Genomic DNA, 15,816 nt, shown 5'->3' with positions numbered 1-15,816 from the left:
AAGTAACACATAGCCCACTTCATGGAGACTTGAAACAATGTGGGAACCTACAACGACCAAATGGTGAAGTAGTTTGTTCACTCCCTCAAGTCTACAGTGTTTGATTGGTTCATCGACTTCTAGTCAGACTCCATTGATAGTTGGGACCAGCTTGAGAGGGAATTCCACACTCACTTCTATTGTACACAATGAACGATTGGACTTCCAGAACTCTCCACTACAAGGCAAAGAAATGATGGAATCATTATTGACTACATTGAATGGTGGAGAAACCTTTCTCTTTAGTGCAAGGAATAAATCAATCAACCATTTTCCATAAACACATGCGTCCAAGGGATGCATTGGGGACTACTCTACAACCTTAAAGGGAACAACCCTACCACCTTCGAAGAATTAGCTACTCAATCTCATAACCTAGAGATCCAGATAGACAAACATGGGAATGGTCGATGAAACCCATGAGCACGAAGCTTGTGAGCTCACAAGCACGGAGTCAAGAAATTGCATCAAGTATGTTCCATTCACATTAACACCCTTTAACCCAATTTGATGATGCACATATACATGCTAGCAATTGGAAAAAGTTAATCTCTTGTTTCTTAAGTAATTAATTATATCAAACATTCCTTGTAGGTTAGATCGTTGAAGGATGCAGAGAAAGCTATTACTATAGTGGTCGATTGTATTATTGTACAGGGAGTAGAAGAATGAGGACATATCATTGGCACAGTAATGCTCTTAGGTTATGAGCTCTAATTTATTCCTACAACTATTTTTATCCTACAACCCAGAGCATTACAAGGAGAGGAGTAAGACTCCATCCTCAACTCCTACAACCCAGAGTAGGAGTTGTATGATGGAGAGGAGTAAGACACCGTCCTCAACCCAAAGTAAGCTTTTGTCGTCATCTAGGAGAAAATGCTTCTTTCCTTTCAAATCAGAGTGCAAAGGGTTGAAGAGGTTGTGCTTTTGCAGAGTAGACGCCTTGGTCATTTTAAGTGTTAGAAGCCATTTTTCCATGGCACGTGTGACAGGACGGTTGTAGGAAGAACCAAAAGCACCAGTGGACTTGTGGAAGGAAGTTGCAGCCTTCTTTGTAGCCATTGGATGACTATTGTAGTTGTCGACTCGAAAGCATGGTATAAAGTATCGATACAATACGCCCTGTATTGGGTGTATTGTATCGTATCTATAAAGATATGCTCCGAAACACCTGTTTCTAGGTGTTTTGGAACCCCAACTTTTTTTAATAATAAAAAAATGTTCTTAGCTTCCCAAGAAACCAAAATTTAAAAAAACAAAAAAAAAAGAGTTTCGGGCGTTTTTAAGTACCAATACGATACTACCGATATGTGTATCGTATCAATACTTTGAACCTCGCTTGAAAGATGAGAGGAAGAGAGCGTCCCACTGGGTGTACTAGAACATTGTCAACACAAATTTCGTGTATTGGATTAACACAAAATATGGAGACCAATTACAAAAATAAATATGTAATAAAGGAAAATACAAGGGATTTGAACTCTCTTTGATTTCTGCTCGATGATGTGAGCAACCTCTGATTAATAGTCAAATTTGGAGAAGATGAGGACCGTCGGTGTTTCTCATACTTCTTGAAGTGTTGATGTAGATTTCCTTGAATTTGGTGCTTCTGAAGAGTTGATCTAGATTTCTTCACTCCAGGCTTCACGCTTGGTCGATTGTAAATGATGTTTCTCTAAGAAGGGCCCTTTTGTAGTGGCTTGATCTTCTTTGGAGAGTTTGAATCCAATGTGTTGTAGAGAACTTAGAAGCTTTTCCCTTCTTTCTTCTCTCTTGATCTTGAAGATGTTGGAGTTTGCAGGAGCTTGTGGTTGTTTGCAATCCTCAAGTGTTGGTGATTTAGAGCTTCTGGAAATGTGATTGTGAAAAAGAAAGGAGCTCTTTCTTCCTAGGCAAGGCTATTTATAGCCAAGGACTAGGGCTGCCACTTCAGCCTACATAGTTAGCGAATCCCATGTGAGTGGGGTGTTGGGCTAGGTTAACTCCCATACATGCACCATTATGTAGGAGTTAGTGGTCTTGCCAATGCGACCACCCCATTACAATAGGACGTGGGCCATATTAGACTTAATACACTTGGATCCTTGGGCCACTAAGTCATATTTATGTAGACTAGGGCCTTAGGCCCATGGAGGCCCATATTAATTTAGAGGTTATCATGTAAATTAAGTCCATTTATTTGGATTTGAAATTCACATGTCTACACTCTATCAATGAGAACCGTTTTATAGAGGTGGGTTGAGAGAGTCTTAGTTGGTCTCGACATTTTTCGTGAAAAGCATATCGGTTAGGGCTTCAACCAATTGCCTTCAACTTGTGGGGCCCACATGGTAAGGTGTTCTCCTTATCGTAGTGTTAAGGATTTACTTAGCCTTATTAGGATTCAACCAATTACCTTCTACATTCTTGAACAAGATTTAGTTAGCCTTATCTTTTTATCTAGATTTCTTTGGGGATAACATTGGGAGTTTAGGGACTCTTTTAATAGGTCCCACTTGAGTTCATTGAGTTTTATAGAGTTGGGCTTGGCCAAGCCCTTTTAATTTAGACCTGAGTTTTTTGTATGTTTGAGATTTCATCTTGGATTTTCAAATTTATGGCATTTAGGATGTTGACACATGACAAAAGTTTTATGCGCATAGAGACCAATGATTCTCTTTCTTTCTCTCTCCTAAACCTATCTTTGTTATTTCGTTACTTTTCAAGTCTTCCGTGTGAAATGGAGGAACTCGATAGTGAAGAGAACCACCAAGAGAAGGGGGTTCTATTTCACGATCAAGATGTAAAGCTCTTGCCCAAACATGAAAGATACCATAAGAGCTTCTGCCATAGATCATCATTATATTCCAGACGGGCTGTTAGGATAAAGATGGCTGTCTCCACGATCAAGATCTCTGGCTCAGTTTGGGAAGAGTGCAAACCATAAATACGGTATTTTAAACCTTACATTTGCACCGTACAAATTTGTATTTGTACGCCTCCCAAACTGAGTCTCCTTTACATCTTTCCTCTAATTACTGAGCTCATTGTAATTATAGTGGGTGCCCTTTATAAACCGATCGACAAGCATGCAGGTCTCGCACATTCTGCCATTTCAGCTACAAATATAGGCCGCCATTGTAATATGAAGAGAATCCCCAATCACCACAACTGGAAGGCCACATAAACCTTAATCACGACTTCTAACGATGAAGAACGCCTGAACAGAAGAATACCTGGGTCGACGTCAAACGCGTGGCAACCAGCAGAGCAGACTACTACTGATTTCAGACAAAAACATTTCCGAGCAGATTCTTTCTTACCAAATATTGGAACTTCTGGATCTCGGTAGCAACTCCTCCATTGGATTTGCCGCTTTCGATTCTCCATCCATGACGAGTTGAGAACTTGAGGCTGAGAGTGGGTTGGATACCACAAGCAATGAGTGTAGCAAATGCTGGAAGCATCCATACGTCTTCATTCTCCAACGGTTGATTGGATGTCACATGGATTTCATTAAAACTTAAAACCTTGAACGTGGGGCATTAATGAAGAAAGCTTCTCGTGGGAGATGGCTGTTGCATGAAGCTCGTGGGATGAAGCTGGATGCGAAAATGCGAAAATTCCTTAAGGGTCACTTTGGACACAATTAATTCCGATCTGTTCAATAAATCAAAGTCAACTTTCGAATAATAATAATAATAATAATACACATCTTTCTCCATTTATATATATATATATATATATATATTTTTTTTTTTTCATTTTCTAACATTTCATACATGATAAATCCAAAATCGTTTTCTTTGGTAACACATACTTCGATTTTATTAGACTAAGGTTGTGTTTAGTACGACTGGTATTTCAATTCGGAACATTTAGGGTTTATCAATACAAATTTTTGATAAAGTGCAGTTATATCACATCAGATAAAATTGGATTGTTGTTTGCATTTATAATAAAGACATCAAATTTGGCATCTTATGAAGGAGTGGCAGTGGTATATTTGTATTAATATATCCCGACAGTTTAATATAAGCAGAAATGATACCAAACACAACATAAAAATCTAAAATCATTGAAACCACATGGAATAATTTCCGAATATAGTTTTGGAAATTAAGATCATTTAATATAGTAGTTGGGGATCGAATGGGGAGAGGAATCGCTGGGGCCTAGGTGGTAAAACTAACAATATCATCTGAAAGAATGGTAGGATCCATCTAATGGACGTCATAAAGGTTACGGAATGGGTGGGCGAATTTCAAATATTTCCTACATTCTCCCAACTGGGAATCATATTCCCTAAATTTAGAATACAATATTCAATGATCCTACTTGAACTATAATCAAACCAGATCTGTACCAAAAGACAAATGGGAGGAATATACCTGGTCCGGAGAAGCACTATCTCCCAAAGTTGGTGTTCACGCCCAAAGAATGCTCCAAGATCCGTTCCTGCTGAAGATGACACAGCTGTGGATGGAACAAAACCAACAGGGTGCGTCCTACACACTGGATCTTTCGCAAGTATCCTCTGGAAGCACTAAACACTGAATCTATTTCAGTCTTTCTTGCAAGACTGATGTCAAGAACAGATTTCTTGACTTTCTTTTCTACAAAGATCTAATCTTGCAAAGGAGATGGCGGCGGCAGGAGGAGAACTCTAAAGGCGAAAAGGCTGAACTGCCTTTTTTCTTTTTCTGGAGTATGAGATCTGATCTCAATTCGCAGGAACCTTTCTTGCGATTTCTCTTTTTCTTTTTGTTAGGGTTTCTCCTCCTTTCTTCTTGATTAAGAAACCTCCTAATTAGGAGTTATCCCAATCCAAATCAGTATTTGGATAGGGGATAATCTTAATCCTATCTGCAGATAAAGTTAGCTTACTCCTGATCTTATCAGGAGGTTACCAGATTCAAATCTAATTTGAATTTGGTCTCCAAGAGTGGATAAGGCTAAAGGCCCAATCCTTTTACTAACATTAATCTCAGATTCGCCCCAAGGATGGGTGATCATATCAGCCCACCTTGAAATGGGCTTCTGGCCCATTAAGTGTTCAGTGTCTAATTACTTCCCAATCTGCTGCCCAGTTGGGCTTCTTTGTATGGCGTGGGACCCAAGCATTGATCCACACACCAGCCACATGGGTTCGGCCCAGCCTTTAATACAAGGCCCAGACGAATTCACTGAAAAACTCAATGAACCCCTTGAGTCCATCATATGGACCCTATGGGCCCAACACTTACATTAAGTGGTCCCTGGGCCAAGCCATCTTATAAAAACCCAGGGACTGTGGGCAGGTGCAAGATTAGCCCATCAGGTATTATCCTCAATGGTCTTACACTTAACTTCTCAGCCCTTAATGATCAAGCACTGCCCGACAAGAGAGGACCTCTCCCTCGGCTGCAAGGAACAGTGCCGCACTCTCCTCTCACATGGATCCCGGGAATCAAAACCATTTGCAAACAATTTGAAGCCGTACATATATATATAATATATAATATATTAATTTTGCAAAAAAAAATTCCAACGATTGAAATCAACTGCCGATAGTTTGGTTTCCATCAGAGAGAGTGCATTCCCGATCATTACCCTTTGTCCGACAAAGTGGCTGATTTTGTCACTATGATCACCCACTCAGATGAATTCTCAAACTGCCCCAACATACCCAGGTTTTGATCCCCGCTAAGGATCTCACTGATTGGCATATCAAAGGCAGCCTGATCCAACACCTAGTGAAGTGTCATAATCGAGTCTAGGGGTCAGGTGTAACTTTCCAGTTTTGCCCATCTATCTCCAAGGTCCAGGGCAATACTGGAAATCTGGTCCGGTTCAAGGATTCAAGTAATCCCATACTGCATGTGCCTCGGGTCTTACCCTAGTGGCTGAGACAGGCCATCCCAACACTTGGTGGCACACCAGTATCAGCCTTGGCAGGATAAATCTCCCCAGACTTATCCAACGGCTGTGAACATTTAAAACTAACACGAGTCTCTATAAATGTCCAGTTTTAGGGTTTTACACAGAATTAAACCAAACAACATGAATCAAACATGCACTTTATTTATTTCCACTAAATAACAAAAGCACATCAAATCAGATTGAAGCTAAGGGCATACAAAAACTGTCTAACATCATCATCATCTACTTCATTCACCAAAGCTAGAGCTTGTTGAGCTATTTATTTATTTGTTTTTTGAGTACGTAAATATTTCTTTTTTCTTTCTTCTTAGTTGCTCTAATTATATATACAAAAATTTGGAATGTCAAACTATTATTTATTTGTCATTTTAATAAAAGTGATGATAAGGCAATAAATGAAAATTAAATAATATTTTTTAATTATTACGGGAGTTGATGGCTTGGCCAATCTCTCAGCCATACACTCATACAGTGTGTGATCCAAATGCTACAAATAGGAGGGGGAGGAAATGAGAGCTCCTCACCTGCATCCATACACTACTGATCATCTTTGCTTCGTGCTCTTGATATTGTGGAGAGAAGTAGGAGAGACACCCAATCTCTAAATGGCTTTTGGCGGAATCCTTGGCTTTGACAATGGAATTATGTTGGCACCCATGGGAGCCGATGGGCCGGCCCGGCACTGGTCGCTGTTGTGGCTAATGCTGGAGGTATCGGCTTGTTTCCTTCGTGAGTGAGGTCGGTCTCTTGACCAACATTCTACCAGAGGGTTCGCTCATGCAACCGTCACTGTTCAAGCAACTCACACTGCGCCAGTTGGTATCAGAGCGGGAGTTCGCCCAATCAGATGGCCAACCAAGACGGTAGGAGTCGCAACCAACCCCGTGACGGAGATCAGGGGTTACAAGCTCTTTGGAGAGCAATCGAAGAGCAATGAACAGCCACTCGTAACATCGAGCAACAGTTGGTAGAGATTGCTGGACAACTACGAACTGTGTTGCGAGAGAATGTTCCAAGGAATGGGAATAATGCATTGAATCAAGCCGGAGGAGACAACCATGGTAGGCTGATCATTGATCCTATACCTCAATTACCCAGGAACCCTATTATTGATGATGATAGCGACGATGAGCTAGAGTTTGCCGTTGCTCCAGTTAATCCCGGGGATGGTAGGACTGATAGAAATTGGCAATATCATGGCAATTTTAATCGACACCGGAATAATGACGAGTTTAAATTAAAAGTGGATATCCCTACTTTTAGTGGAGAGCTAGATATAAAAGGTCTTCTAGATTGGATTACTGAGGTAGATCATTTCTTTGAGTACATGGAGATCTTGGAAGAAAGAAGGGTGAAACTAGTAGCTTTTCAATTGAAGGGAGGAGCATCTGTCTGGTGGGAACGAATGAGGGAGACTCGGATTAGAGAAGGAAGAGGTCTATTTTGAACACGGAGATGCATGAAACAGTTAATAAGAGGTGGGTTTTTGCCTCCTGATTACGAACAATACATGTTTGAATCATATCAAAGATGTGCGCAGGGAATGAGGAGTGTGAATGAGTACACCTCGGAGTTTTTGAGACTGGTCGAGAGGAATCAACTGTCAGAAAGTGACAATCAACAAGCAGCTTGTTATTTGAGTGGTTTGAGGCCTACTATTCGAGACAAGATTGGAGTCTAGATGGTTATGAGTGTACAGGAAGCGAGGAACTTAGCTTTGAAAGCTGAGTTGATGTCTCAAGAGAGGACCCGGGCTGATAATTATCGACGGTACAGTGGGAATGATAATAGGCAGGCCGCGGCTGATAAGGGCAAGCCAACTCAAGGGTGCAACCCCCCAACCCGCCTAATGTAGTTAACACCAATAAGGTTGCAACGGGAGGAAGCACTAGAGGTAACACTTCAAACCCTCCTAAAAACATGAATCCTTATGCAAGACCTGCTCCTTTTAAGTGTTTCAAGTGTAATGAGGTTGGACATAGGTCTAGTGATTGTCCCAGGAGGAAAGCAGTTAACGTGGTAGAAAGGGAGGAGGAAAAAGTTTGTGGGGATGAAGTGTATTGTGGGTCCGATGGATAGGACGAAGGAGATGTTTATGAACACGAAGAGACACGTGTGTTGTAAAGAAGCTTATGTTCTCTCAGAAAAATGGGGATGACACACAACAACACCAGCTGTTTTGCACCAGGTGTACGGTGCAAGGTCAACTATTTGAATTGATTATTGATAGTGGCAGCCAAGAGAACATTATTGGCAGAGATGTGGTGAAGAAGCTGCAACTAATTCCTGAGAAACACCCGAACCCTTACACGATTGGTTGGATCAAGGAAGTTGATGGCATACGTGTGGAGGAACACTGCAAGGTTTCATTCTCTATTGGTAAGTATACTAATGGGTTTATTGTGATATTATGGATATGGATGCTTGCCATATTTTGCTTGGTAAGCCTTGGCAGTTTGATGTAGATGCTAAACACTTGGGTAGGGAGAACACATACTAGCTTGAGAAAGAGGGTGTGCGCCATATATTGTTGCCTATGGCGGAAAAGAACCAAACCAAAGCTTCCAAAGTAGAGGGGAGGAACTTTCTTACCATAACGCATCGCCACTCTGAATTTGTAAGGGAGTGTAAAGATACCCGCGAGGTCCACTTACTGGTTATAAAAGGGGAGAGTGTGAGTGAGTCACTAGGAGTGAACAAAATTCCAGTAGAAGTGCAGGGATTGCTCAATGAGTTTCATGATGTAGTTCCTGAAAATTTACCTAATGAGCTACCACCCATGGGAGACATTCAGCACCACATTGATTTTGTTCCTAGTGCTAGCCTATCTAATCTTCCACACTATAGGATGAGTCCTAAGAAGAATGAGATCTTACGAGAGAAGGTAGAGGAGGTGTTGAAAAAAGGGCACATCCAAGTTAGCATGAGTCCTTGTGCGGTGCCGGCATTATTGACACCGAAGAAAGATGGGAGTTGGAGGATGTGTGTTGACAGCAGAGCAATCAAAAAATTCACTATTAGCTACAAGTTTCCCATTCCTAGGCTGGATGACATGCTTGATCAACTTGATGGGGCTGTGGTCTTTACCAAGATTGATCTCAGAAGTGGTTATCATCATATCAGAATCCATCCCGGAGACGAATGGAAGACAACTTCAAGACAAGGGATGGATTGTTTGAGTGGTTAGTCATGCCTTTTGGACTAACCAACGCACCAAGCACCTTCATGAGACTGATGAATCAGGTACTACGTCCTTTCATTGGTAAATTTGTTGCGGTGTATTTTGATGATATCTTGATTTATAGTAAATTCGTTGATGAGCACATGGGATATATCCGAGGGGTATTGAGTGCGTTGAGAGAAAATAAAATATATGCTAATTTGAAAAAATGTACTTTTATGAGTGATAGTTTATTGTTCTTGGGTTTCATTGTAAATAATGATGGGATTAAAGTAGATGAGGAGAAAGTGCGAGCCATTAGAGAGTGGCCAACTCCAAAGAATGTGAGTAATGTGAGGCATTTCCATGGGCTAGCAACTTTCTACAGGCGGTTTATTAGACACTTTAGTAGTATAGTAGCTCCCATTACAGAGTATTTGGAGAAAGGTAAGTTCCAGTGGGGAGAGGAACAAGAGCAAAGTTTTGCTCTAATAAAGGAGAAGTTATGTACCGCTCCTGTCTTAGTTCTACCAAGCTTTGACAAGTTATTTGAGGTTGAGTGTGATGCTAGTTGAATGGGCATAGGGGCTATATTATCACAAGAGAAGAGACCAATTGCTTTCTTTAGTGAGAAGCTATGTGAGGCTAGAAAGAAGTGGTCTACATATGATAAAGAGTTTTATGTTGTTATAAGGGTATTGAAGACATGGGAACACTATTTGATTGCTAAAGAATTTTTCCTTTACACCGATCATCAAGCCCTTAAGTATCTAAGTAATAAAAAACAACTGAGGAGTGATCTGCATGATAGGTGGTCTGCTTTTGTTGATAAATTCCCATATAAGATTGTGTATAAGACAGGACATCAGAATATGGTGGCGGATGCTTTGAGTAGACGTGTGGCCCTGATTAAGACCCTTAGCGTTGAGATTGTGGGTTTTGAGTGTTTGAAAGATCTGTACGCTCAAGATGAAGACTTCAAGCAGGTTTGGGAGAAGTGCATGGCCAGACACCCGTCAGGTGACTATTAAGTGCATGATGGGTTTCTTATGAAGGGAGACCAATTGTGTATTCCTTGCACATCCTTCGTGAGAAAGTCATTAGAGATTTGCATGGTGGTGGCTTAGCAAGGCACCTTGGGAGGGACAAGATGATTGAGGCTGTCAAGGGGCGTTACTACTGGCCTAAGCTGAGGAGAGATGTGGCTACTATCATGAGTAGGTGTTATATATATCAGATAGCTAAGGGACTGGCTCAGAATACTGGTCGTTACATGCCTTTACTAGTTCCTACTACTATCTGGGAAGATTTGTCTACGGATTTCGTGTTGGGTTTGTCAAAAACTCCACGAAACATGGACTTCGTGTTCATGGTTGTAGATAGGTTTTCCAAGATGGTGCACTTCCTTCCATGTAAGGAGACTACAAATGCAACAACAACAGCCAAACTATTCTTTAGGGAGGTTGTTCATTTGCATGGGGTGCCTAAGACCATTATGTCAGATAGAGATACGAGGTACTTGAGCCACTTCTGGATTACTTTGTGAAAGTTATTTGACTCGTCTTTGAATTTTAGCAGTACAACTCATCCACGGACTGATGGACAGACAGAAGTGGTGAGTCGAACTTTGGGTAACTTGATTCATAGTATTTGTAGAGAGAGGCCGAAGCAGTGGGAGTTTGCTGTAGCTCAAGCAGAGTTTGCCTACAACAGTTCATAGCTCTACAGGTAGGTCACCATTTTCTATTGTTTATATGAAAGTACCTAACCATGCTTTGGATTTGGTGAAGCTACCCAAGGTACCAGGTCTTAGTACTACAGTTGAGTAGTTGGTAGGTCAGATTCAGTCAGTACAAGAGGAACTAAAGCAGAAACTTCAAAGAGCCAATGAGAAGTATAAACTGGCAGCTGACAAGCATAGAAAATACAAGGTGTTCGAAGTCGGTGATGAAGTCATGGTGTTCTTAAGGAAGGAACGCATACCTGTTTGGAAGCATAGCAAGCTAAAGCCTAGGAAGTATGGCTCGTACAAGATTATAAAGAAGATCAATGACAACGCTTACGTAGTGGACTTGCCAAATCACATGGGTATTTCTAAAACGTTTAATGTTGTTGATCTTCATCGTTATTTGCCTGAGGTGACACTTGCATATCCTGATCATGACTCGAGGTCAAGTCCTTTCCAAGTGGAGGTGAATGATGGAGTGCCAGCTCGAGACCAGCCAACGCCAGATCCGTCTTAGGAAGGAATTCCTATGCTAGATATCCATCGTCGGATGAGGGGCATCGAAGACTTCTACATAGTATTGAAAACTATTATTTTTCTTATTCTACAATTTATCCTTAGACATGTTATAAATACTTCTTCTATTTTAAGTTTTAAGAACAACAATAATATTTTCTTTATCAATTTATTCTGTTGTTCTATCGAAGTTGTACGTTGAGTTTCCTTCATGAGTGAGGTCGGTTTCTCGACCAACATTCGGCCGAAGGGTTCGCTCCTGCAACCATCGCTGTTCGAGCAACTCACACTGCGCCACATTCACATGCGTGCACACCCTTTAACCCAATCTGATGATCGAACAAAGTTAATCTCTTGTTTCTTATTATATCCAATATTCCTTGTAGATCGGATCGTTGAAGGATGTAGAGAAAGCTATTGCCGTAGGGTTCGACTGTATCATTGTACAGGGAGTGGAAGTAGGGGGACATATCATTGCCGTAGGGTTCGCTGTATCTTAACAGAAGAGCTTCTGGTTTATATTACATAAAATTGTTCAGTTGATTTGTCCAGTAGTAAATAACACCAAACTCTATAAATACTGGATCATCGCGTAGGTTGGGCTGATAGCTTTGCTTCCAAGAGTAGTAGATCTGGTGGGCGACAGGGACATTGCAGTGGTAGCAGCTGGGTCAATTGCTGATCCTCGCGGCTATGTTGCTGCCTTGTCATTGGGTGCTGATGGGATTTGCATGGGAACAAAGTATTTCTTTGTTACATTAAAAACTTAAAATAAATCATACATATATGGACAACTTTTAGCTAGAGTCCGTTTGGTTTACAGTCATTGGAATCAGAATCGAAGCCCATCAAAATTGGAATCAAGATGGTCTGTTCCCACAATATGTTTGGATCAGACAGGAATCTGAATGGAAATTGGAATCAATTGGAATGAGATTTCTTCTTTTCCAGACAAGCGAGGAAATGCCTATCCCTCAAATGAGAGAATGCCACTCCAAGAATGGAGATGAGATCCCATATTCCACCCAACCAAATAATTAAAATCTGAATTCGAATTCAAGGGATCGGAATGACCTTTAATTTAGTTGATTTGATTTGATCATCTTTTCTTCTAGCTAATGATCAATGTACATTAATTCAATGTTATGACTATATATCCAAGGTTTGTGGCTACCAAGGGTCATATGCAAACGATTACTACAAGCAACAGTTGCTCAACTACACAGAAGCAGACACAGACTGCACCGACCTGTATAGCCGTGCCAGTTGGAGAGCCCCCGTTAGGAGCCTCAACACCCTCTTTGAAGAATTTCGGAAGCCAAAAGTCGTGCCCTTTCCATTGTGATCTTATGATATATATATACATATTCGATGGAGTTCTTGCTCCCCAAAACTTTCTAAAAACCAAAAGATTTCCTAATCCAAAAAGAAAAACAAAACTTCTAAACTTCTAAATCCTATCTGTACAGGAAATATACAGAATACAGATCCGGGATCTCCTAGGATTCTCGCAAACCTTATCTTTGTCCAATACTCCCCCTCAAGGTGGTGCATGAGGATTGCGAATGCCTAGCTTAGGAAGGAAAAATTCAAACTGTTTTTGTCCGAGAGCCTTTGTGAAAATGTTGACAACTTGTTCACCAGTACATACATAAGAAGGCGCAATGGTGCCGGCTTGGAGCTCATTGCAAATGAAATGACAATCAACCTCAATATGTTTGGTTCGCTCATGGATAATAGGGTTCACAGCAATGTGCAGAGCAGCTTGATTGTCACAAAACAAGCGTATAGGTTGAGGATGAGATATACCCAAAGACGACAGCAGACCTTTCAGCCACCTCAACTCACAACTGGCAGTAGCCATTGACCGGTATTCAGCCTCGGTAGAGGATCGGGAGACAGTATGTTGTTTCTTAGTCTTCCAGGAGATGGGAGAATGTCCTAACATGACAAAGTACCCAGTAAGAGAGTGATGAGTTAGAAGACAACTCACCTAGTTGGAATCATAATAGGCATATAATTGCAGATCACTATTAGAGCGCAAAAATATTCCTTGACCAGGACGTCCTTTCAGATAACGAACCACACATAATGCCGCATCCCAATGATCAACACGAGGGCACTGCATAAATTGAAATAGGACATGGATGCAATAATTGAGCTCCGGCCGTGTAATAGTTAAATAAATGAAATGACCCACAAGACGTCGATATCGTTCAGGGTCATCCAAGAGTGCTCCGTTAGCAAGGGCAAATTTATGATTCTGAGTAATAGGAAAGGGAGCAGGTTTGGACCCCAATTAGCCAATTTCTATAATAATATCAAGTGCATATTTTCTTTGGCAAAGAAATATCCCCGATGATCCGTGAGTCACTTTGATGCCCAAAAAATATTTAAGAACACCCAAGTCCTTCATGTGAAAGCACCGGTTCATATACTGTTTAAATTTGTGTATGAACTCCAGGTTATTCCCACCAACGGTTAAGTCATCAACATAAACCACAACGTGCAAGACAAGCCCATTCTTGCGATATGTAAATAAGGAATAATCGGAATAGGACTGTTCAAACCCAAAAGTTTTCAAGGCAGCACCTAACTTAGAGAACCAGTTCCGAGGGGCTTGCCGCAAACCATACAAAGATTTCTGGAGTTTGCATACCTTTCTAGTCCCGGAGGCTGAAAAACTTGGAGGAGGTTTCATATAGACCTCCTCATGGAGATCATCGTGCAAAAAAGCATTGTGGACATCCATCTGATGCAATTCCCAATGTTGGGCAGCAGCAACTGCTAAGAAGGTTCGAACTGTGACCATTTTAGCCATAGGGGCAAACGTCTCGTTGTAATCAAGACCTTCAACTTGAGTGTTGCCCAGGACTACCAACCGTGCTTTAAATCTTTCAATGGATCCATCAGAGTTGTACTTGATTTTGTAGACCCATTTACATCCGATTGCCTTTTTTTCCAGGTGAGAAGTCTTTCAAGGTCCATGTCCCATTGTCTTGCAAAGCCTGTATCTCTTGGCGCATAGCCTCGCACCATCGAGCATCAGTCATTGCCTCAAAGAAACGAGTAGGTTCTCGGCCAGTAGTGACAGTTGCCAAGAAATGTTTGTGTTTCACAGAAAAATTATCATACATCACATAATGAGTTATGGGATAAGGAGTACCTAAGGACTGAGATGATGCGGGAGAAACAGTGGACTGGTCTAAATGACGAACATAGTGTGTGACAAAGCCCTGTAAATAGCTGGGGGCCGTTTTTCTCGATGTCCGTGGCCTAATAACTCCGTGGTGGGCTGAGGAGTAGCTGGAGTTTCATTATTTCTGCAATCTATATGGCTCCTTGTCTCATAAAGAGGACCTACCTTCTCATCATTACCCGTGCTCTAATGTCCTTTTTCATCGATCGTGTCGCTCTCCCTGACTTCTATATGAGGTGACTCAGATACCATGTCAGGAGGAGTGGCCAAGGCAACCTAACATTTTCTTTGGCTACGGGAGGACTGGTTACTAAGGGTTGATGTTCCAGAGTGGCAAAGGGAAACTCGGTCTCACTAAACACCACGTCTCGTGAGGTGAAGTAATCACCAGACTCAAGATCGTATAATTTCCATCCCTTTTTCCCAAAAGGGTACCCAACAAAGACACATTTCCTACTCTTAGCAACAAATTTGGCACGGTCTTGAGTATGCGAAAAATACAAGCAACCAAAAACTCTGAGATGTTTATAACCAGAAGGGTTGAAGGTGTCCGGTTAATCAAGTACCCTGCAGTCAAAACACACTCACCCCAAAAATTGATCGGAAGATGTGCTTGAAACCTGAGTGCTCTGCCTACATTCAAAATATGACAGTGCTTTCTCTCCACAAGACCATTTTGTTGTGGTGTTCCAACACAGGAAGTTTGAAATAAAATTCCTTACTCGTCAAAATATGATTTCAAGGATTTAAACTCTGTTCCATTATCACATCTCACCATCTTAACCTTCTTATTAAATTGTCGTTCAATAATTGCACAAAAATTTTTGTGTTCGACCAACTTCACTTTTTTCAGCCATCAAATAAATCCAAACCGCTCGAGAATAATCATCAACAATTGTCAAAAAATTTACAACACCACAAGATGCAGGTACTCTATAAGCACCCCGTAAGTCACAATGAATCAATGTAAAACAATCAGTCACTTTATTGCCGCTTTGAATAAAAACATCTCTGGTTTGCTTTGCCTTCAAACAAACATCATAGGTTTTGTTCTTACTATTACTGATATTAAGAATCAAACTAACTGTTTGATAAGAAGGGCGTCCCAATCTCCGATGCCACAAATCGCATGATCCAATTCCATCTGTCTTGTAAGCACGAACCGACACCACACCCTTGAAGACATAGACCCCATCAAGTTGTTCACCCGCACCAAACTGAGTCCTCGAGATGCAGTCCTGTATCACACACAACTTATTAGTAAACGTCACA

The 15,816-nt window shown here is 41.2% G+C and overlaps 1 protein-coding gene across 1 annotated transcript in view; it reads right to left on the bottom strand.

Annotated features, from left to right (window-relative positions):
• The window catches only part of LOC148871991 (UPF0481 protein At3g47200-like), a 36,903-nt gene extending 33,411 nt beyond the window's left edge, over positions 1-3,492 (bottom strand). The window contains exon 1 of the mRNA XM_088970076.1: positions 3,258-3,492. Coding sequence (XP_088826202.1) covers positions 3,258-3,492 — 235 coding nt within the window. The remainder of the gene's footprint in view (positions 1-3,257) is intronic.
• Positions 3,493-15,816: the final 12,324 nt, after the last annotated feature.

This window comes from Nelumbo lutea, chromosome 2, assembly GCF_056320005.1.
Source record: "Nelumbo lutea isolate HS-2025 chromosome 2, American lotus-T2T, whole genome shotgun sequence".
In the NCBI taxonomy this organism is placed as follows: Eukaryota; Viridiplantae; Streptophyta; class Magnoliopsida; order Proteales; family Nelumbonaceae; genus Nelumbo; species Nelumbo lutea.
This window is presented reverse-complemented; position numbering and strand designations above follow the sequence as displayed.